This window comes from Pavona decussata, unplaced genomic scaffold (genome assembly GCF_977016875.1).
Source record: "Pavona decussata unplaced genomic scaffold, jaPavDecu1.1 SCAFFOLD_273, whole genome shotgun sequence".
In the NCBI taxonomy this organism is placed as follows: domain Eukaryota; kingdom Metazoa; phylum Cnidaria; class Anthozoa; order Scleractinia; family Agariciidae; genus Pavona; species Pavona decussata.
The window spans coordinates 909,665-931,404 of NW_028145675.1; the positions used below are offsets into that span (position 1 = coordinate 909,665).

The window sequence follows — 21,740 nt, forward strand, 5'->3', positions numbered from 1 at the left end:
ATGATCATTAAGCAGCTCAATAACCACGTTCATTCCTGTAAAGAAAAATGCCAACCCGTATCACAAAGAATGGCTACTGGGCTATCAAAACCTAGAATTCATTTTGCCCAGCAGCAACTGTGGTTACTACAGGAACTCTTTTTGTACTTGGAAAATTAAAGCTCGGGACATTCCCTCCTCTTTGATTACTAAACTCGAAACGTTAGCTTTCTTCAAAGTAGCTCTGTGTGAATTTCTAACCGCTAGCTTATATTTATAGTTTATCGTGGTTGAATCTGGCTACACCATTTCTTTAACCAGACGTAAGCCAATGTTTTCTCCCATTGGATTTGAATGTTATTGAATAACATTTGATGATAAGACATGATAATATGGAAACAAGTATGAGTTTGACTAGAGCTAGTGAACAACAAAAAAATCACTCACCTTCGCATACTGATTTACGGATCTGAGGTGCAATTGTTTGAAGAGCTCTGAATGAAGAGGAAGTTAAAACGTACTCAGGACGAGTCGCGATCTCCTCCAGCTCATCTCTATCTACGCTGCTACCCACACCAACAGCGTACACTGTAACCTCACTCATCTTAAGTCCCTCTGAAGCTACCGATAGTCTGGTATAGTTTCCAGTTGTGGTCTGTTTTCCATCAGTGATGACAATTGCTATCTGCAAACGCATCCCACGAAAGAAAACATTACAATTCCAGCTTGGAAAAGACTATATGCCACACATTGACATTCAAATCCTAGCAGCACGTAGGATATTCGTCACATGAACCTGGTTTAATGGCCTTAGCTCCCACGAGTCTCCTGTTGCTTAGTGGTAGAGCATCCGAACTAGTAATCGGAAAGTCTTAGGTTCGTCTCCTGATAGGAACACTCAAATTTTCTTTTTTCCGAGTTTGCCTGTGTAACTTTGAATAATACATCATTCTCAACACCTTCTTTTAGTAAACCTTTAAGGCCGGTATTGTCATCAGGATTGCTTAGATTCAATGACTTGTTGGTTGTTGGGATATTACCATAAATCGAGTGACAACATTAGCCAGCCTGGATTGGCAAATGTCAGTGGAGTATTTAAATGGGATTTAAATATATCAATACCAAATTGAAGGTAAGCACGAATCACTACATGGCTACCTTCAGTTGCAAATAAGATTTTTCTCCCTTGTGAGTATGCTTACCTTAGCTACACTTGACCTCATGCCCTTTGACGCCTGGAATACTTCTCTGTCCGCCAGCAGGAGAGCTTTGTCAATGTACGTATAGCCTCGTTGCCAGCGCATGCCATCAATCCTGCGGTTGACTTCGTCCGTAGCCTGCACTTCATTGAACAGCATCACCACCTCAGGATTGGTACTGTAGGCTATTGCTGCTATGTGTGTGGCTGAAGAACTGACGTCAAGTTTGCTGACCACTGTTTTGACAAATCGCTTCATTCGTTCCCAATTCTTGCGCCCAATGCTTCCAGATGAATCAATGATAAAAGTGATGTCCACAAGAGCGCGACACTCTTTATCTGTTTAAGTTAAAGAATTAAAAACAAAATGAAACAGTTATCATCCTCATGACACAAACGTTGAATATTCAGGTGAAAAACACAAAGCATCAGCCCGCACAATATTGAAATTTAAGTAAATACTATTGAAGTGCTGACGTTAATTTTGTTGTTGATTTTACGTTTTGGCAAATGGCACGTTGACTTGAGAACGTTTGAAAAAATGCATAACAGTAGAATTTAGAAATTTAAAAAACAAAATATTGACAGAAAAGCGTAGTAATACTAATAGATAAGACAAAAGTCCACAAAATACATTGTGAGACAAAAATACATTGTGAGACAAAATTAATATGGACGTTTGCTGTTGTAGTGGTTAACACCACGGTCTGATTTCTGATTCGATCCAGATTGCAACTGATTGTTTCCATACAAAAAAAAAAAAACAGCTTCACCGCATGGCCTCTCTTCCTATCTGCATCATAAAAACCAGCGCAAAAAATGATAGGGAGGAGGTATCCTTGTGATGGATGGACCAGCAGTTGATCCAGGAGTTATAAAAATTCCCCCCTGGTTGCTTTACGCTACATTTTAAGTTACATGGGCACAAGCTCGTTGGCGACTTTACCTTATAACTTCATAAAGAGCTTACCACATGGTCCCTTCTTGTCAACAAAAGTAATAATATCCCCTTGGCAAGCTTGTCGCTTAAGATGACACTCGCTCAGGTCCTGTACATCATCTGATGCGCATACAGGATTCTGTGTGTTCGGACAAGTAGGACAAATGCACTGTGCTTGATTGTCCACCACTCGGCAACCAATGTTGTACAAAGCAGTACATCCTTCAGACTGGCACAGACCTAGAAAATTCACAAAACTGTCGGTCTAGAGTAAGCAACGAATATTGAGGGTACATATCGACGGACAGCAACACAGGTGGAAGAAATCCAGACAGCCCGAGATAGAGGTATGTGTCTGTTAAAATATAAAATGAAATGAAATTGTTCTACATTACCTGGCGTTGTCGGAGCCTGGGTCACTTCTGGTGTTGCCGTTGGAGTCACTCTCGGCGTTGATGACGGTACGCCTGCAAAACAAACAAATAATAATAATAATTTCAAACCAGCTGTTCTTTTTACCACCATTAAGTAAGCCTTTGAAATACCAGAAACAACTCAGCGCACTCCTTCGTAAACCCTTACCTTCACACAACGATGTTGTAATCTCTGGAGACAAGTCATGTAGGTCGTTAAATGACGCAGACATGAAAACGTTCAATCGTTCTGAGGCGATCTCTTCAAGTTCTGATTGATCAACACTGCTGCCAATGCCAACAGCAAACACAGTGACTCCTTTGCGTTTTATTCCACGTGAAGCTACTGCAAGTCTAGTGTACTGTCCTGTTGTTGTCTGCTTCCCGTCTGTGATCACAACAGCCATCTACAAAAGAAAAAAGATCTCCAATAAAATCAAAGATTTGAACGAAAAATGAAAACACTTAAGTGGCGGAATGGGTAAAAACCTGGATCAGAAGAATCTAGATCATAGAAACCACAAAGTAGACTCCAAGTATTTTCTGAGAATTGTCCCAGGCAAGTAGTAGGAGACCCTACTGAGATAGTTCAGACCATTTAACGGAACTGCTAATGCAGAATCCATTAAGACCTCTTCATGATAAGTAATACTCCAAGTTTACTGTTATAGTAAAGGAGACGTAACAATTGTAAGCCAAAGGCAAATGTGTTCGCGCTACCTTGCCTTTGGCGCGTTAGGTCTCATCCCATTTGTGGTCTGGAAATTGTCTCTGTATTCATGAATTATCAACGAGTTCGAGAAGAAATAGACCAAAGAGACCAACTAAACCTGCTTACCTTTGCCACATTACGTCTCATCCCATTTGAAATCTGAAATATATCACTATCGGCAAGCTGAAGAGCTTTGTCCGTATAAGTATAACCACGCTGCCAAGGCATTTGATCAATTACTAGATTAACCCCATCTGTGCTCTGAGTGTTCCAGAACCGAAGCTCCACTACTGGATTGGTACTGTACGCTATAGCTGCTATATGTGTGCCGGAGGCAGAAACGTCAAGTTTGCTGACCAATGATTTGACAAATCGCTTCATCTTTTCCCAATTCGTGTGTCCGATGCTTCCAGATGAATCAATGATTAAAGCGATATCCACAACAGAGCGACATTCTTTATCTGAGTAAAGGAACCAGAATGAATGGAGAGTTATGATTAGTATTTTGGTCTTTAGAAATAAGAAAACAGTTGGAGTTGTTTCTATATAGCCATTCAAATGTGACGCCTTATAGTTTCTATGCATGAGAATAGTATGAGCCATGAAATCTCATCCGTGTCGTTTATGCATCTGGTTGTCTTCGCTAAAACACTGTATGATTCCCAAGGGGGAAAAGTAACCAGTAGGCTACATACATGGTCTGAGTAATACACTCTAAAATACTTAATCCGTGTACAGATACCTACCACAAGGTCCCTGCTTTGCAATAGTAACATTTATATCTCCCAGGCATGCTTGTTGCTGTAGGTGACATTCGCTCAGGTCCTGCACACTATCGGAGGCACACACTGGGTTTCGTGTGTTTGGACAAGTGGGACAAATACACTGAGCTTGATCGTCTACTACTTGGCAGCCGATGTTGTATGGAGCACTGCAGCCCTCGGTCTTGCAAGGATCTGCACACAATGGAAGACGAACACGCGGTTAAATTGCTTCACCACTGACAAACTGGAATAACTTAAGGAAAGTTACTGAATACCTGGAGTTGTTGGTACCGCTGTTGTTACTTTCGGTGTTAAAGACGGCGTTACTTTTGACGTTGGTGTTGGCACTGTTGTAAAAGAAAAATTTTTGTTATTTTTAGACAAACATAAAATCTTAGAATTTGAAACGGCTAATCAGCCTAGCAACTTACATAAATCAACAACTGACCAAGGATTCACAAGGTACGTGTTCATCAATAAAGCGAATTGGATGTGATTGATCATGTAATTAGCGATCATATCAAATTAAATACGAATTTTAAGGAATAACCTGGGCACAATCGTCTTGTTATTCCGGGGGAGATGCTCTGAAGATCTTTGAATGACGAGGACGTGAAAACGTATTCTGGTCTGGATGCAATCTCTTCAAGCTCAGCCTGGTCGGCTCCGCCGCCAACTCCAACAGCGTACACAGTGACTCCTTTGTTTTTTATTCCTCTTGAGGCAACTGAAAGGCTAGTATACTGTCCCGTGGTAGTCTGTTTTCCGTCTGTGATCACAATGGTCAGCTACAAAAACAACGTAATTGCACATAAACAGTCTTCAAACGATACTACAATCGGCGTTAGACACCTATTTCTGAAGAGTAACTTCAACAATTGACAAGATTTACTCAAGAATCGGTGTTGGATTTGATGAGTTGGTAATGGAAAACATAACAAAGAAAACATATGTAGGCTCGCGACTGTTTCTCGTCCACACTTTTTTTAATGTGGCAAAGACGAGAAGTAATATACCGAACACGAGGTAGAGTGTCATTTGATCTCAAAATAGCGAGAAGTGGGTTGAAAAAGCGAGGCTGCACGCCTTCGCTTGCTTCTCAAACCACTAGTAACTCTTGAAAAAATCCAAAGCAAAAGTTCACCAAATTTCCACATTTCCTTCACGGCGGTAATTTCCTTTGTTTTTTTCTTCATGAATTATTAATGAGTTCGTGAAGAAAAAAAGAGACCAACTAAGCCTGCTTACCTTTGGCACATTAAGTCTCATCCCGTTTGCAATCTGAAATATATCAGTATCGGCAAGCTGAAGAGCTTTGTCCGTGTATGTGTAACCTCGCTGCCAAGTCATTCGATCAATCATACGGTTAACCTCATAGGTGCTCTGAGTATTCCAGAACCGCATCTCCACTACTGGATTGGTACTGTACGCTATAGCTGCTACATGTGTGCCGGAGGAACTAACATCAAGTTTGCTGACCAATGATTTGACAAATCGCTTCACTCGTTCCCAATTCGTGCGTCCAATGCTTCCAGATGAATCAATGATTAAAGCAATGTCCGCAACGGAGCGACACTCTTTATCTGAGTAAAGGAAGCCACGAAAGAATGAGGAATTGTGATTTCGTTATGGTCTTTATAAAAAGCCAAGCAATCGGGGTAATGTTATGCCATTTAATGCGATGTCTTAGGAACCCTTCGATTTTATCTTAGTTAATTGAGGTACTGGTTATAAAACTTTGCCATGAAAACAATGGTGCTGCAACTTATGTTGGAAGGCCACGACAGTGCACAATCTTTTGTTTGAAAGTTCACACTACATTTGAATATCTCAACACGAACGTTTCTATTGGTCAGTTGCTCCAACACATTTCAAAATCTATTGTCGTCTGCGCACTGTCAAGACAAAAATGCTAACAAAAACATATAACAAAGAAATTTTGTCAGGCTTCATAACCATTGCCTTTTATTAGCTATGATTTTATCGGGGAGCGGAGCTTTATTTATCAATTAAAATTCAAATTCCATTTTGTTTTCGGATGGCCCCCAATAAGAAAATGAAATACAAAGAAGAAATGGTAATGAAGCTTTTATTTTAATTTGTGGAAACTGCTCACAGGCTATCTGAACATCAGTTTTATTTTTTGGTCACCTCACCACTTTAAAGCTATTTTTTCGCCTTTTCCTACCCAAATCCCAAGCCCAGGCCATCTTAATTAAAGACTAATGACAATTCCATTTCATGAATAGAAGGAGCCGTTAGAGCTTATTGTTCAGGTTCATTCGTCAAGTGACAACTAGAGACATACGTGGTTTATGTAACTGAATCATTTCCCTAAAACACGACATGATTTGAAGGGGTAAGGCAGTAACCAATGCGCTAGAAACATGCTACGAGAAACAAGCTGCAAACATGGTATCAGAAACGCACTCTAAGGTACTTAAAGGGGAAGTATCACGCGAATTTAATGTCATTTCAAAACCCCAAAATGCTCGTCAGTCAATAGAAACAAAAATCAATTGTCTTGTTTTGTTATAAATTATTATCCCAGTGGCAAGAGACAGAGTAGGCCGGAATGGACTGAAACTTGAAAAATGTTAGACTAACGTTTTGCAAGTTTTCGCATTTTTGTTTCCAAAACGCGCTAGAACAGATCACGAGTTGTTTCTTTCAAGAATTGAGTTGATTTCATTCCTCTCGTTGTTCTAGAGTTATTTTGCAGCTATGCGAAGGTCTTATTTCACCATTTTTAACCAAAGAGGTCAAAAACCCCATGACACTTCCCCTTTAACGTATCTATGGCTTACCACAAGGTCCTTGCTTTGCAACGGTAACAGTGATATTTCCCAGGCAAGCTTGCTGCTTTAGATGACACTCGCTTTGATCCTGCACACTATCCGAGGCACACACAGGATTCCGTGTGTTTGGACAAGTGGGACAAATACACTCTGGTTTATTGTCCACCACTCGGCAGCCAATGTTGTATGGAGCACTGCATCGCTCAATCTTGCAAGGATCTGAAAAAACATATATCATAAGAGAAACAAGCGTCTAAATAACTTATTTAAACCGCATATTAGAATCAAATTCAGGTAAGTCACTGAATACCTGGAGTTGTTGGTGCTTGCGTTGTTACTTTGGGTGATGTTGGTGTTGGTGCTGCTGTAACGAAAACAAAAATTGTGTCCCTGTCAACAAGACTTCCTTCATCCAATAAGGAATTCTTGAGAGGAATAATTTTAAAGCTACATTTGACTGAAAGTGTAAAATATCCTCAGTCAATCATGGAAACGAAGACGACAATTTACCTTTTTCGACTAAGGGCTCTAACCGAACGTAAGCTAGGGTCGTATTGGGAAATACCGGAAAGAGGTAGTTGTTGTACGGACCAAGAAAACTTGCAGATTTTCACTAAAATGTGGAGGGGACAAGATTTATACTAGAAGAGATGAACTTATTTCTAAACCGTTTACATATTTCCCAGGTGTCAACATCTGCCATACTGCGCATAAACATTCCGAGACAGTCCTTTCTTGTCTTCAACGTCCCGTTCGCTCCCCGCGCGCTTTGGTAACTACCTTCATGTGTACATTTTTTTCTTGATTCTGATCTCATATTACCCTAGGAGAACTTGATTCTGTGTAATGGCATTGTAATTTCTCAATTTAAAGATCACCGAGCTCACCTTCGCACAATCGCCTTGTAACACCAGAAGAGATGTTTTGAAGTTCTTTGAATGAGGAGGATATGAAAACATACTCTGGTCTGGATGCAATCTCTTCAAGCTCAGCCTGGTCGACACCACTTCCAACTCCAACAGCGTACACAGTGACTCCCTTGTTTTTTATTCCTCGGGAGGCATCTGAAAGTTTAGTATATTGTCCTGTCTTTGTCTGATTCCCGTCTGTTATGATAACTGCTAACTGAAGTAGAATAAAGTAACAACTGAATACCTTGAACTTCAATATGGAGAAACAGAATTGTTCGTAACCGTGTGCTCTTTTATCCGGACCACAACATAAAAGATCATGTAAGACACTATTTGTTAACTGTTGCCGTTCCAAAGGCAAGGGTGCATCAATAACATTGCTGCTACAACACCCAGGAGCAAATATTTAAAAAAAAAAAACGTTTATTTTCATTCACTCTCTAATTGCGCGAAAGAATTCCAATAACATTTATACTGAGTACCGCTTACCTTTTTCACGCTTGGTCTCATGCCATTAGACACCTGAAACAGACGACTGTCTGCAAGCAAGAGAGCTTTGTCCGTGTAAGTATAACCACGCTGCCAACTCATGCGATCCAACACATGATTTACCTCGTCAGTTCCCTGATAGTTTCTGAACAGCATCACTACCTTAGGATTGGTACTGTAGGCTATCGCTGCTATACGTGTGGCGGAAGAACTAACGTCTAGTTTGCTGACTATTGATTTGACGAATCGCTTCATTCGTGCCCAATTACTACGCCCAATGCTGCCAGATGAATCAATGACGAAAGCGATATCTTGAACAGAACGACATTCTTTATCTGGTGATCGAACATCATTACACAATTAAAATATGCTGCTTGTACATTAAGTGTAATACATGCTTTCTTTGATAAAGCCAAAGCATGAAGAAAAATGCGCATTTTAATCTTTAGTAAGCTATAGTCAGTGTTAAGTTGGCCAGTTGTCAATTTATTTGGACGGCATACTAGTACCATGTTACTCTTTGCCCGGCTCTGCCAACAGATCGCTGATACTAAGTTGCATTGGGAGACTGAGTAATCTCGACAAAAAGAGACAATAGTCAAAACTCCTGTACAAAAAGCTTAAAGTGAGTAAAACGTACCACATGACCCCTGCTTTGCAACAGTGACATTCATTTCTGCCTGGCAAGCTTGCTGTTTAAGGTAGCACTCGGTCAGATCCTGTACGCCATCCGATGCACAAACAGGTCTGCGGATAAAGCGACAGGTAGGACAAATGCACTGCGCTTGGTTGTCCACTACTCGGCAACCAATGTTGTATGGAGCACTGCAGCCTTCAGTCTTGCAAGGATCTGTGTAGTATATACAAAACTTGTCAACGTTTTTCTCAGTCACCCATCGTACACGCGGTATAGTGTTGAGCAAAATCAATTGAAATACCTGGGGTAGTAGGTGCTGGTGTTGTTTCTTTAATAGTTGGTGTTGGAGTTTCTTTCGGCGTTGGTGTTGGCACTGTGATAAACCGAAAGAAAAAGGTCCAGGTTATGATAAAGAAATAGAAATGTGTTGTTTTCAATTGTAAGCTCATGCTCTTGGCATACTGGATGTAGCTAGTTTATAGCAAGATGGAGCCTCATATTAACCTTCTGTTCTTTATTAAAAATAAAAGTAGCTTCATTATTAAGCAATCATATTAATTAATTAATTAATTAATTAATTAATTAATTACTTAACGCTGGTCAGTATTCCGTCAACAAGTAAACTTAATAAGATGGAAAATCTAACCTCCACACAGTCGCATCGCTATTCCAGAAGAGATGTCCTGAAGATCCCTGAATGACAAGGATGTGAAAACGTACTCTGATCCAGATGCAATCTCTTCCAGCTCGTCCCTATCTGCTCCAGGCCCAACTCCAACAGCGTACACAGTAACGCCTTTGTTTTTAATTCCTTGTGAAGCAACTGAAAGTCTTGTGTAGTCTCCTACTTTTGTCTGCTTTCCATCTGTGATGACAACCGCCAGCTACAATTTGATAAAATGATGTCCATGTGTTTTTTATTCGACTGTTCCTTGTCACAATGTTTTCATGTTTCCTTCTATTTCATTAAAATATTGCATGTTACCCGTCGAAGCCTCTTGATGAGGCAGCCTGTTTCAATACGGCAATTTTGTCCTTAACGAGAATTCTAATGAAAATTCATCTTTACGATGGCTAGTTATCCACGCTATCTTTTTCGGATGAGCTCATGCAGACAGACATAACTATAGAAAGCCAAATGATTTTCATGAGTGAAAGTACTTACCTTTCTCACGTTCTGTCTCATGCCATTTGATAACTGAAACAGACGACTGTCTGCAAACAGGAGACCCCTGTCGGTGTAAGTTAAACCACGCTGCCAACGCATCCGATCCAACAGACGATTTACCTCGTCAGTTCCTTGAAAGTTTCTGAATAGCATCACCACCTCAGGATTGGTGCTGTACGCTACAGCTGCTATGCGTGTGGTGGAAGAACTAACGTCAAGTTTGCTGACAATGGATTTGACGAATCGCTTCATTCGTTCCCAATCCCTACGCCCAACGCTTCCAGACGAATCAATTACAAAAGCGATATCCACGACGGAGCGACATTCTTTATCTGAGGAACAAATATTTAAAAATAAAACTTTTTCCAGTGTCCCCGACTTTACTACCACTACCACTAGCTACTATTACCACTACAACCACCACCACTACCTCCACCACCACCAGCACTACGACTACGACTATACGACTACGACTACGACTACGACTACGACTACGACTACGACTACGACTACTACCTACGACTACGACTACGACTACCACTACGACTACCACTACGACTACCACTACGACTACGACTACGACTACGACTACGACTACGACTACGACTACGACTACGACTACGACTACGACTACGACTACCACTACGACTACGACTACCACTACGACTACCACTACGACTACGACTACCACTACGACTACGACTACCACTACGACTACGACTACGACTACGACTACCACTACCACTACCACTACGACTACGACTACGACTACGACTACGACTACGACTACGACTACGACTACGACTACGACTACGACTACGACTACGACTACGACTACGACTACGACTACGACTACTACTACTACTACTACTACTACTACTACTACTACTACTACTACTACTACTACTACTACTACTACTACTACTTTTCGGCTCCGACAACTATCTGTCAAATTCGTTTTCTATGAAGATCAGGGTATTTCTTGTTACAAGGTAGCCTAGTCTGCTTATAACTCTTGTAAAGTTTTCATTCTGTCAATTAACCAAAAAGGTTATGTCAAGCTAAGCCATTTGCTATCATTTCTCCGCCTCCGTGAATAAATGACCACACCATTTACACTGTCATACCAATCTCTATCTTTCTTTCTTTTGTTTTTGCAAAATAATACAAAATGCGGCATATCAGCCAAAAAAAAAACCCAATCTCATACCTATGATTGCCACACACCACTCACAAAGCTAAGAATTCTATCAGAAGTTGTCGCTGGCGACACGCCTTTAAAAATGAAAACATGCAATTTGTAAGTAGGTGCACTCGATGTATGCAGGTATTACACCTACCACACGGCGCCTCCTTTACAACAGTAACATTGACATCTGCCAAACAAGCTTGCTGTCTTAAGTGACACTCATTCGGATCTTGTACACCATCCGATGCGCAAACAGGTCTGTATATTGTAGGGCAAGTTGGACAAATACACTGTGGTTTGGTGCCCTTTACTCGACAGCCAATGTTGTATGGAGCACTGCAGCCCTGGGTCTGGCAAGGATCTGTAAAAAAATATTCAAAACCATTCTCGAAATCCGATTATATTTAAGCGTGTTAATCTTGCTTGGAAAATCGATTGAAATACCTGGGGTGGTTGGTGCTGGTGTTGTCTCTTTTAGAGTTGGTCTTGGACTTTGTGTCGTTGGTGAAGTCGATGTTGCTACTGTAATAAAGTAAGAAACCGTGTCAGTATAAAGAACATACAAACAACTAAACATGAACCAAAACCAATTTCGAAATATGATTATGTTTTAAGCGTGTTAATCTTGCTTGGGAAATCGATTGAAATACCTGGGGTGGTTGGTGTTAGTGTTGTCTCTTTTAAAGTTGGTGTTGGACTTTGTGTCTTTGGTGAAGTCGATGTTGCTACTGCAATAAAATAAGAAACCATTTCAGTATAAAGAACAAACAAACAACTAAACATGAACCAAGTAAATGCAAGTGGACTACTGTCTTAGTCATATTTCATGGGACGGATCTCTTCACCCTTCCCACTCAATGTTGGTTCGCAAGTTTTGTTAGCGGATTTGCGAGAAACAATATTTAGAGGGGGGAAGGGGGAGGGAGAGACAGCACGAGGAAGATAGTGACAGCTTGGTTGCGAAGTCTCGCAACCGAACTCGGCTACCACTGTAGCTCAAAACACGTCTACCTGTAGTTCAAAAGTTAGAGTATCCCACCAGTGTTCGGAGGGTTGTGGATTCGACTCCTTACGGGATACATACATTTTTTATTGTAGTTCCATGCTTTTGACAAACTGGACAGGTAACTTTCAAAATGGACCAAGTTTCATAATAACCATCTATTCTTTATTAGAGATAAAATATACCTTCCTACTATCAATTAATCAATCAAATTTATTCGATATATAACATCTTCTACGACGTAAATATTTTTGGACACAAAATTAACTGGAAAACATAGTTTACAAGTTGAATTGAATTGACAAAAACAAAGAAGAATAAAACAGTGATATTTAGAGGGGACTTGCTTCACATTCGAGGAAACGTAGAAGCAAAGAAATAAGAGAATTGCAGGATAACACTGCAGCTATACTCTTGGTTTTTTTTTATATTCCCTGAAATTTAATTCAGATCTCAAAGAAACATGGCACGTTTGCCAACTATGTTAAGAACAAGACATTCCGTACTCTCTTTTGAACTTGAAACTCATACTTAAAGGTAACCGTAAAGTGTGCTATTTACAAATAAAAAGACAAGTGAGTAATTATCCCAGTCAACACAAATGAAAACTAAATTTTCCATATCCAGTACATACAAACTAATGGCCATCATTTAAGTGAAAGAATAGCTGGAAAGAGAATGCCTAACATATAAAAAGGTCAACTGTCCATGGCTTTGGAGGGATATAGGTCTTTGGATATTCTTCGCGGCCCATTTACCCTCCATGGATAGCGCTCAACATATAATATAAACACCAAGTAAAAAAAACTAAAGACACCACGTTCCCAAACAATACCTAGTATACAGATGCCTCTCTTATAATCGTTAGATTTCTCATCCAAATCAGCAAATGAATCCACTCTAAAAACATTCTTAGGACCAGAAGCAATTTGGTTAAGTTCTGATGAGTCAACGTCGTCTCCTATACCCAACACGAACACGGCTGCTCCTTTACTCTGGAGGCGAGAAGAGGCCTCATCAAGGGGCGTAGGAGTTCCTTGCTCTTTCGACTGCTTCCCAGTTGTGATCACAAAAACAGGCTACAAAACACAAAAAGAAAAGAAAATCATCATCACCTATTTCCAGACTTCATACCTCATCATGGCAACCTTCTATTTAAATGTTTGTCTTGAACACATTCCCAATACTATTTCTCGTATGTACAATTAACAATTAATTTACCCTTGAAACGCCTCTCATCCCACCAGCAGAAGTTAACACTTCCTTGTCTGCCAGATCCAATGCTTTATCAATTCGCCTTGAACCACCCTGGCATTGTAGGAGACCAACTCGCCTATTGACTTCTTCGCCATTTAGAAGGTTTCCAGTTAATGTGTTGAACTTGAGTACCACTGTGGCATCAGTGCTGAATGAGATTATGGCAATGCGTCCAACAGATGGTGACACATCAAAAAAGGTGACCAAAGTTTGAACAAATTTTAGCACACGATTCCAGTTTCCCGGATCGTCACAAACAGATGCATCAATAATGAAGGTTGTGTCCATAGGTATTGGACATGTTTCTTCTGTTGAGAAAAAAGGAGAAGTCTTTTAAGATCCTCTACTTGATCAACTTACAACTTGAAATAAATTATTTTTTATCCAACTGAAAATGATCGTTTCTCCCCTCTAAAACGTGCACCTCACATATTGCTTGCTATAACGTAAACTATCTGAGAGTTACATGTAATGCTTTTCTGGTTATACTCAAAATACGTTCAAGAAGTTATAAAGTACATGCCAGCACATATCCTAGAAGGATTATTCACGTTGAGCGCCAAGCAAACACCAAACCAAGTTTGAAAGGGAGCTTGTCTGAATCAGCAAATTAAAAGTACATCACTGTGACAGTATTTAGGTACAGAACATCTTGTGGAGTAACCACAATCAAAGGTTAATCAAATAACATAACCGTCGCTACTAACCAGTAGTATTTGGAGTTGGACTTGATCTAACTGGTGGAGTTGGCACTGACAAAGAAAAAAATTGTTAGGGCAGTCCTCGGTACACAAAATGTTACTGGACACAAGATTAACTGGAAACATAGTGTACAAGTTCAACTGAAATGACAAAAACGAGGAAAAGAAAAAAACAGTGATTTTTAGAAGAGATTTGCTTCAAATTCGAGGAAACGTAGAAGCAAAGATATGAGAGGATTGCAGGATAACACTGCAGCTATACTCTTCATTTTTTTATTTCCTGAAATTTAATTCAGATCTCAAAGAAACCCCGCACGTTTGCCAACTATATTAAGAACAACACATTCCGTACTTTCTTATGAACTTGAAACTCATAGTTAAAGGTAACCGTAAGATGTGCTATTTACAAATAAACAGACAAGTGAGTAATTATCCCAGTCAAAACAAATAAAAACTAAATTTTTCATATCCAGTTAATACAAAATAATGTCCATCATTTAAGTGAAAGAATAGCTGGAAAGAGAATGCCTAACATATAAAAAGGTCAACTGTCCATGGCTTTGGAGGGTTAAAGGTCGTTGGATATTCACCGCAGCCCATTTACCCTCCATGGATAGCGCTCAACATATAATATAAACACCAAGTAAAAAAAAAAAAAACACCACGTTCCCAAACAATACCTAGTATACAGATGCCTCTCTTATAATCGTTAGATTTCTCATCCAAATCAGCAAACGAATCCACTCTAAAAACATTCTTAGGACCAGAAGCAATTTGGTTAAGTTCTGATGGGTCAACGTCGTCTCCTATACCCAACACGAACACAGCTGCTCCTTTACTCTGGAGGCGAGAAGAGGCCTCATCAAGGGGAGTAGGAAATCCTTGGTCTCTCGACTGCTTTCCAGTTGTGATCACAAAAACAGGCTACAAAACACAAAAAGAAAACAAATTAAAGTGATCAATGTATGATAAACAAAATCATCATCACCTATTTCCAGACTTCATACCTCATCATGGCAATCTTCTATTTAAATGTTTGTCTTGAACACATTCCCAATACTATTTCTCGTAAGTACAGTTAACAATTAATTTACCCTTGAAACGCCTCTCATCCCACCAGCAAGAGTTAACACTTCCTTGTCTGCCAGATCCAATGCTTTGTCAATTCGCCTTGAACCGCCCTGGCATTGTAGGAGACCAACCCGCCTATTGACTTCTTTACCATTCAGAAGGTTCCCAGTTAATGTGTTGAACTTGAGTACCACTGTGGCATCAGTGCCGAATGGGATTAGGGCAATACGTCCAACAGATGGTGACACATCGAAAAAGGTGACCAAAGTTTGAACAAATTTCAGCACACGATTCCAGTTTCCCGGATCGTCACAAACAGATGCATCAATAATGAAGGTTGTGTCCATAGGTATTGGACATGTTTCTTCTGTTGAGAAAAAAGGAGAAGTCTTTTAAGATCCTCTACTTGATCAACTTACAACTTGAAATAAATTATTTTTTATCCAACTGAAAATGATCGTTTCTCCCCTCTAAAACGTGCACCTCACATATTGCTTGCTATAACGTAAACTATCTGAGAGTTACATGTAATGCTTTTCTGGTTATACTCAAAATACGTTCAAGAAGTTATAAAGTACATGCCAGCACATATCCTAGAAGGATTATTCACGTTGAGCGCCAAGCAAACACCAAACCAAGTTTGAAAGGGAGCTTGTCTGAATCAGCAAATTAAAAGTACATCACTGTGACAGTATTTAGGTACAGAACATCTTGTGGAGTAACCACAATCAAAGGTTAATCAAATAACATAACCGTCGCTACTAACCAGTAGTATTTGGAGTTGGACTTGATCTAACTGGTGGAGTTGGCACTGACAAAGAAAAAAATTGTTAGGGCAGTCCTCGGTACACAAAATGTTACTGGACACAAGATTAACTGGAAACATAGTGTACAAGTTCAACTGAAATGACAAAAACGAGGAAAAGAAAAAAACAGTGATTTTTAGAAGAGATTTGCTTCAAATTCGAGGAAACGTAGAAGCAAAGATATGAGAGGATTGCAGGATAACACTGCAGCTATACTCTTCATTTTTTTATTTCCTGAAATTTAATTCAGATCTCAAAGAAACCCCGCACGTTTGCCAACTATATTAAGAACAACACATTCCGTACTTTCTTATGAACTTGAAACTCATAGTTAAAGGTAACCGTAAGATGTGCTATTTACAAATAAACAGACAAGTGAGTAATTATCCCAGTCAAAACAAATAAAAACTAAATTTTTCATATCCAGTTAATACAAAATAATGTCCATCATTTAAGTGAAAGAATAGCTGGAAAGAGAATGCCTAACATATAAAAAGGTCAACTGTCCATGGCTTTGGAGGGTTAAAGGTCGTTGGATATTCACCGCAGCCCATTTACCCTCCATGGATAGCGCTCAACATATAATATAAACACCAAGTAAAAAAAAAAAAACACCACGTTCCCAAACAATACCTAGTATACAGATGCCTCTCTTATAATCGTTAGATTTCTCATCCAAATCAGCAAACGAATCCACTCTAAAAACATTCTTAGGACCAGAAGCAATTTGGTTAAGTTCTGATGGGTCAACGTCGTCTCCTATACCCAACACGAACACAGCTGCTCCTTTACTCTGGAGGCGAGAAGAGGCCTCATCAAGGGGAGTAGGAAATCCTTGGTCTCTCGACTGCTTTCCAGTTGTGATCACAAAAACAGGCTACAAAACACAAAAAGAAAACAAATTAAAGTGATCAATGTATGATAAACAAAATCATCATCACCTACCTCCAGACTTCATACCTCATCATGCCAATCTTCTATTTAATTGTTTGTCTTGAACACATTGTCAATACTATTTCTCGTATGTACAATTAACAATTAATTTACCCTTGAAACGCCTCTCATCCCACCAGCAGAAGTTAACACTTCCTTGTCTGCCAGATCCAATGCTTTATCAATTCGCCTTGAACCACCCTGGCATTGTAGGAGACCAACTCGCCTATTGACTTCTTTACCATTCAGAAGGTTCCCAGTTAATGTGTTGAACTTTAGTACCACTGTGGCATCAGTGCCGAATGGGATTAGGGCAATCCGTCCAACAGATGGTGACACATTGAAAAAGGTGACCAAAGTTTGAACAAATTTCAGCACACGATTCCAGTTTCCAGGATCGTCACAAACAGATGCATCAATAATGAAGGTTGTGTCCATAGGTATGGGACATGTTTCTTCTGTTGAGAAAAAAGGAGAAGTCTTTTAAGATCCTCTACTTGATCAACTTACAACTTTTAAAAAAAAATTATTTTTTATCCAAATGAAAATGATCGTTCCTCCCCACTAAAACGTGCACCTCACATATTGCTTGCTACTTAAGCTGTTTACTGTAAACTATTTGAGAGTTACATGTAATGCTTTTCTGGTTATACTCAGAATACGTTCAAGAAGTTATACAGTATATACCAGCGCAAATCCTAGAAGGAATATTCAAGTTGAGAGCCAAGTAAACACCAAACCAAGTTTGAAAGGGAGCTTGTCTGAATCAGCAAATTAAAAGTACACCACTGTGACAGTATTTAGGTACAGAACATCTTGTGGAGTAACCACAATCAAAGGTTAATCAAATAACATAACCGTGGCCACTAATCAGTAGTAGTTGGAGTTGGACTTGATGTAACTGGTGGAGTTGGCACTAACAAAGAAGAAAATAGTTAGGGTAGTCCTCGGTACACAAAATGTTACTCGACACAAGATTAACTGGAAACATAGTTTACAAGTTGAACTGAATTGACAAAAGCGAAAAAAAAAAAAACCCAGTGATTTTTAGAAGAGATTTGCTTCAAATTCGAGGAAACGTTGAAGCAAAGATATGTGAGGATTGCAGGATAACACTGCAGCTATACTCTTCATTTTTTTAATTTCCTGAAATTTAATTCAGATCTCAAAGAAACCTCGTACTTTTACCAACCATGTTAAGAACAAGACATGCCGTACTTTCTTTTGAACTTGAATCTCATACTTAAAAGTAACCGTAAAATTTGCTATATAAACAGACAAGTGAGAGATTATTTCAGTCAAAACAAATAAAAACTAAATTTTCCATATCCAGTTAATACAAACTAATGTCCATAATTTAAGTTAAAGAATAGCTGGAAAGAAAATGCCTAACATATAAAAAGGTCAACTGTCCATGGCTTTGGAGGGTTAAAGATCGTTGGATATTCACCGTGGCCCATTTACCCTTCATGGATAACACTCAACATATAATATAAACACCAAGTATCAAAAATAAACACACCACGTTCCCAAACCATACCTAGTATACAGACGCCTCTCTTATATTCGTTAGATTTCTCATCCAAATCGGCAAACGAATCCACTCTAAAAACATTCTTAGGACCAGAAGCAATTTGGTTAAGTTCTGATGGGTCAACGTCGTCTCCTATACCCAACACGAACACGGCTGCTCCTTTACTCTGGAGGCGAGAAGAGGCTTCATCAAGGGGCGTAGGAGTTCCTTGGTCTTTCGACTGCTTTCCAGTTGTGATCACAAAAACAGGCTACAAAACACAAAAAGAAAACAAATTAAACTGATCAATGTAATATGAACAAAATCATCATCACCTATTTCCAGACTTCATACCTCATCATGTCAATCTTCTATTTCAATGTTTGTCTTGAACACATTCCCAATACTAATTCTCGTAGGTACAGTTAACAATTAATTTACCTTTGAAACGCCTCTTATCCCGCCAGCAAGAGTTAACACTTCCTTGTCTGCCAGATCCAATGCTTTGTCAATTCGCCTTGAACCACCCTGGCATTGTAGGAGACCAACTCGCCTATTGACTTCTCCACCAGTCAGAAGGTTCCCAGTTAATGTGTTGAACTTTAGTACCACTGTGGCATCAGTGCTGAATGAGATTATGGCAATGCGTCCAACAGATGGTGACACATCGAAAAAGGTGACTAAAGTTTGAACAAATCTCAGCACACGATTCCAGTTTCCAGGATCGTCACAAACAGATGCATCAATAATGAAGGTTGTGTCCATAGGTATTGGACATGTTTCTTCTGTTGAGAAAAAAGGAGAAGTCGTTTAAGATCCTCTACTTGATCAACTTACAACTTTTAAAAAAAAATTATTTTTTATCCAAATGAAAATGATCGTTCCTCCCCACTAAAACGTGCACCTCACATATTGCTTGCTACTTAAGCTGTTTACTGTAAACTATTTGAGAGTTACGTGTAATGCTTTTCTGATAATACTCAGAATACGTTCAAGAAGTTATAAAGTACATGCCAGCGCAAATCCTAGAAGAATTATTCAAGTTGAGCGCCAAGCAAACATCAAACCAAGTTTGAAAGGGAGCTTGTCTGAATCAGCAAATAAAAACTGCACCACAGTGACAGTATTTAGGTACAGAACATCTTGTGGAGTAACCACAATCAAAGGTTAATCAAATAACATAACCGTGGCTACTAACCAGTAGAAGTTGGAGTTGGACTTGATGTAACTGGTGGAGTTGGCACTGACAAAGAAGAAAATAGTTAAGGCAGTCCTCGGTACACAAAATGTTACTGGACACATGATTAACTGGAAACATAGTTTACAAGTTGAATGGAATTGACAAAAACGAAGAAAAGAAAAAAACAGTGATTTTATAAGAGATTTGCTTCAAATTCGAGGAAACGTAGAAGGAAAGATATGTGAGGATTGCAGAATAACACTGCAGCTATAATCCTCGTTTTTTTATTTCCTGAATTTTAATTCTGATCTCAAAGAGACCTTGCACGTTTGCCAACTATATTAAGAACAACACATTCCGTACTTTCTTTTGAACTTGAAACTCATAGTTAAAGGTAACCGTAAGATGTGCTACTTACAAATAAACAGACAAGTGAGTAATTATCCCAGTCAAAACAAATAAAAACTAAATGTTCCATATCCAGTTAATACAAACTAATGTCCATCATTTAAGTCAAAGAATAGCTGGAAAGAGAATGCCTAACATATAAAAAGGTCAAGTGTCCATGGCTTTGGAGGATTAAAGGTCGTTGGATATTCACCGCAGCCCATTTACCTGCCATGGATAGCGCTCAACATTTAATATAAACACCAAGTAACAAAAATAAACACACCACGTTCCCAAACAATACCTAGCATACAGATGCCTCTCTTATATTCGTTAGATTTCTCATCCAAATCAGCAAACGAATCCACTCTAAAAACATTCCCAGGACCAGAAGCAATTTGTTCAAGTTCTGATGGGTCAACGTCGTCTCCTATACCCAACACGAACACGGCTGCTCCTTTACTCTGGAGGCGAGAAGAGGCCTCATGAAGGGGCGTAGGAGTTCCTTGGTCTTTCGACTGCTTCCCAGTTGTGATCACAAAAACAGGCTACAAAACACAAAAAGAAAAGAAAATCATCATCACCTACCTCCAGACTTCATACCTCATCATGGCAATCTTCTATTTAAATGTTTGTCTTGAACACATTCCCAGTACTATTTCTTGTAAATACAGTTAACAATTAATTTACCCTTGAAACGCCTCTTATCCCACCAGCAAGAGTTAACACTTCCTTGTCTGCCAGATCCAATGCTTTATCAATTCGCCTTGAACCACCCTGGCATTGTAGGAGACCAACTCGCCTATTGACTTCTTCGCCATTCAGAAGGTTCCCAGTTAATGTGTTGAACTTTAGTACCACTGTGGCATCAGTGCTGAATGAGATTATGGCAATGCGTCCAACAGATGGTGACACATTAAAAAAGGTGACTAAAGTTTGAACAAATTTCAGCACACGATTCCAGTTTCCAGGATCGTCACAAACAGATGCATCAATAATGAAGGTTGTGTCCATAGGTATTGGACAGGTTTCTTCTGTTGAGAAAAAAGAAAAAATAGTGTTTTAAGATCCTCTACTTGATCAACTTACAACTTGAAATAAATTATTTTTTCTCCAAATGAAAATGATTGTTCGTCCGCACTAAAACGTGCACCTCAGCTATTGCTAGAGCGAAGTAAACACCAAACCAAGTTTGAAAGAAAGTATTTAGGTACATAACATCTTGTGGAGTAATCACGGTCAAAGGTTGATCAAATAACATAACCGTCCCTACTTACCAGTTGTAGTTGGAGTTGGACTTGATGTAACTGGTGGAGTTGGCACTGACAAAGAAGAAAATAGTTAGGGCAATCCTTGGTAGGCAAAATACCAGACATTTGACGACATCAATGAAATCAATAAGTAATCAATAGGTAATCGATGGGTAATCAGTTGATTAGTCATTGATTATTGCCGATGATCAATGAGTAATCCATGAAAAATCGAAAGGCCACAAAATTTCCACTCATCGATTAGTCATTGATTGCATTGATTAGTTATAGATGACATCCATTAATCATCGATCTAATCTCGAGGTTACACAAATCATACTAAATCGAAGATAAATAAATGACAACTATTTCACATTCACATTAATAGAAGGAAACAACCGCCTCAAACGGAAACTTTTACCCCGGAAGGAAAATTTGTAG

The 21,740-nt window shown here is 39.3% G+C and overlaps 1 protein-coding gene across 3 annotated transcripts in view; it reads right to left on the bottom strand.

Annotated features, from left to right (window-relative positions):
- Positions 1 to 21,740, bottom strand: part of LOC146455508 (uncharacterized) — a 75,152-nt gene that overhangs the window by 24,404 nt on the left and 29,008 nt on the right. The window contains exons 22-56 of one of the 3 annotated variants that reach the window (XM_085094189.1): positions 21,327 to 21,371; positions 20,740 to 21,083; positions 20,354 to 20,597; positions 19,681 to 19,725; positions 18,924 to 19,267; positions 18,510 to 18,753; positions 17,084 to 17,427; positions 16,670 to 16,913; positions 15,997 to 16,041; positions 15,254 to 15,597; positions 14,840 to 15,083; positions 14,166 to 14,210; positions 13,423 to 13,766; positions 13,037 to 13,280; positions 11,849 to 11,926; positions 11,643 to 11,720; positions 11,350 to 11,559; positions 10,007 to 10,341; positions 9,488 to 9,725; positions 9,143 to 9,214; positions 8,845 to 9,054; positions 8,205 to 8,539; positions 7,692 to 7,929; positions 7,115 to 7,165; positions 6,814 to 7,023; positions 5,255 to 5,589; positions 4,557 to 4,794; positions 4,282 to 4,353; positions 3,989 to 4,198; positions 3,369 to 3,703; positions 2,700 to 2,937; positions 2,513 to 2,584; positions 2,148 to 2,357; positions 1,182 to 1,516; positions 427 to 664 (exon numbers count right to left, since the gene is read on the bottom strand). In XM_085094189.1, coding sequence (XP_084950315.1) covers positions 427 to 664; positions 1,182 to 1,516; positions 2,148 to 2,357; positions 2,513 to 2,584; positions 2,700 to 2,937; positions 3,369 to 3,703; positions 3,989 to 4,198; positions 4,282 to 4,353; positions 4,557 to 4,794; positions 5,255 to 5,589; positions 6,814 to 7,023; positions 7,115 to 7,165; positions 7,692 to 7,929; positions 8,205 to 8,539; positions 8,845 to 9,054; positions 9,143 to 9,214; positions 9,488 to 9,725; positions 10,007 to 10,341; positions 11,350 to 11,559; positions 11,643 to 11,720; positions 11,849 to 11,926; positions 13,037 to 13,280; positions 13,423 to 13,766; positions 14,166 to 14,210; positions 14,840 to 15,083; positions 15,254 to 15,597; positions 15,997 to 16,041; positions 16,670 to 16,913; positions 17,084 to 17,427; positions 18,510 to 18,753; positions 18,924 to 19,267; positions 19,681 to 19,725; positions 20,354 to 20,597; positions 20,740 to 21,083; positions 21,327 to 21,371 — 7,458 coding nt within the window. Of the gene's footprint in view, positions 1 to 426; positions 665 to 1,181; positions 1,517 to 2,147; positions 2,358 to 2,512; positions 2,585 to 2,699; positions 2,938 to 3,368; positions 3,704 to 3,988; positions 4,199 to 4,281; positions 4,354 to 4,556; positions 4,795 to 5,254; positions 5,590 to 6,813; positions 7,024 to 7,114; positions 7,169 to 7,691; positions 7,930 to 8,204; positions 8,540 to 8,844; positions 9,055 to 9,142; positions 9,215 to 9,487; positions 9,726 to 10,006; positions 10,342 to 11,349; positions 11,560 to 11,642; positions 11,721 to 11,848; positions 11,927 to 13,036; positions 13,281 to 13,422; positions 13,767 to 14,165; positions 14,211 to 14,839; positions 15,084 to 15,253; positions 15,598 to 15,996; positions 16,042 to 16,669; positions 16,914 to 17,083; positions 17,428 to 18,509; positions 18,754 to 18,923; positions 19,268 to 19,680; positions 19,726 to 20,353; positions 20,598 to 20,739; positions 21,084 to 21,326; positions 21,372 to 21,740 lie in introns of all 3 variants that reach the window. The other 2 variants (XM_085094188.1, XM_085094190.1) reach the window with 2 other exon arrangements.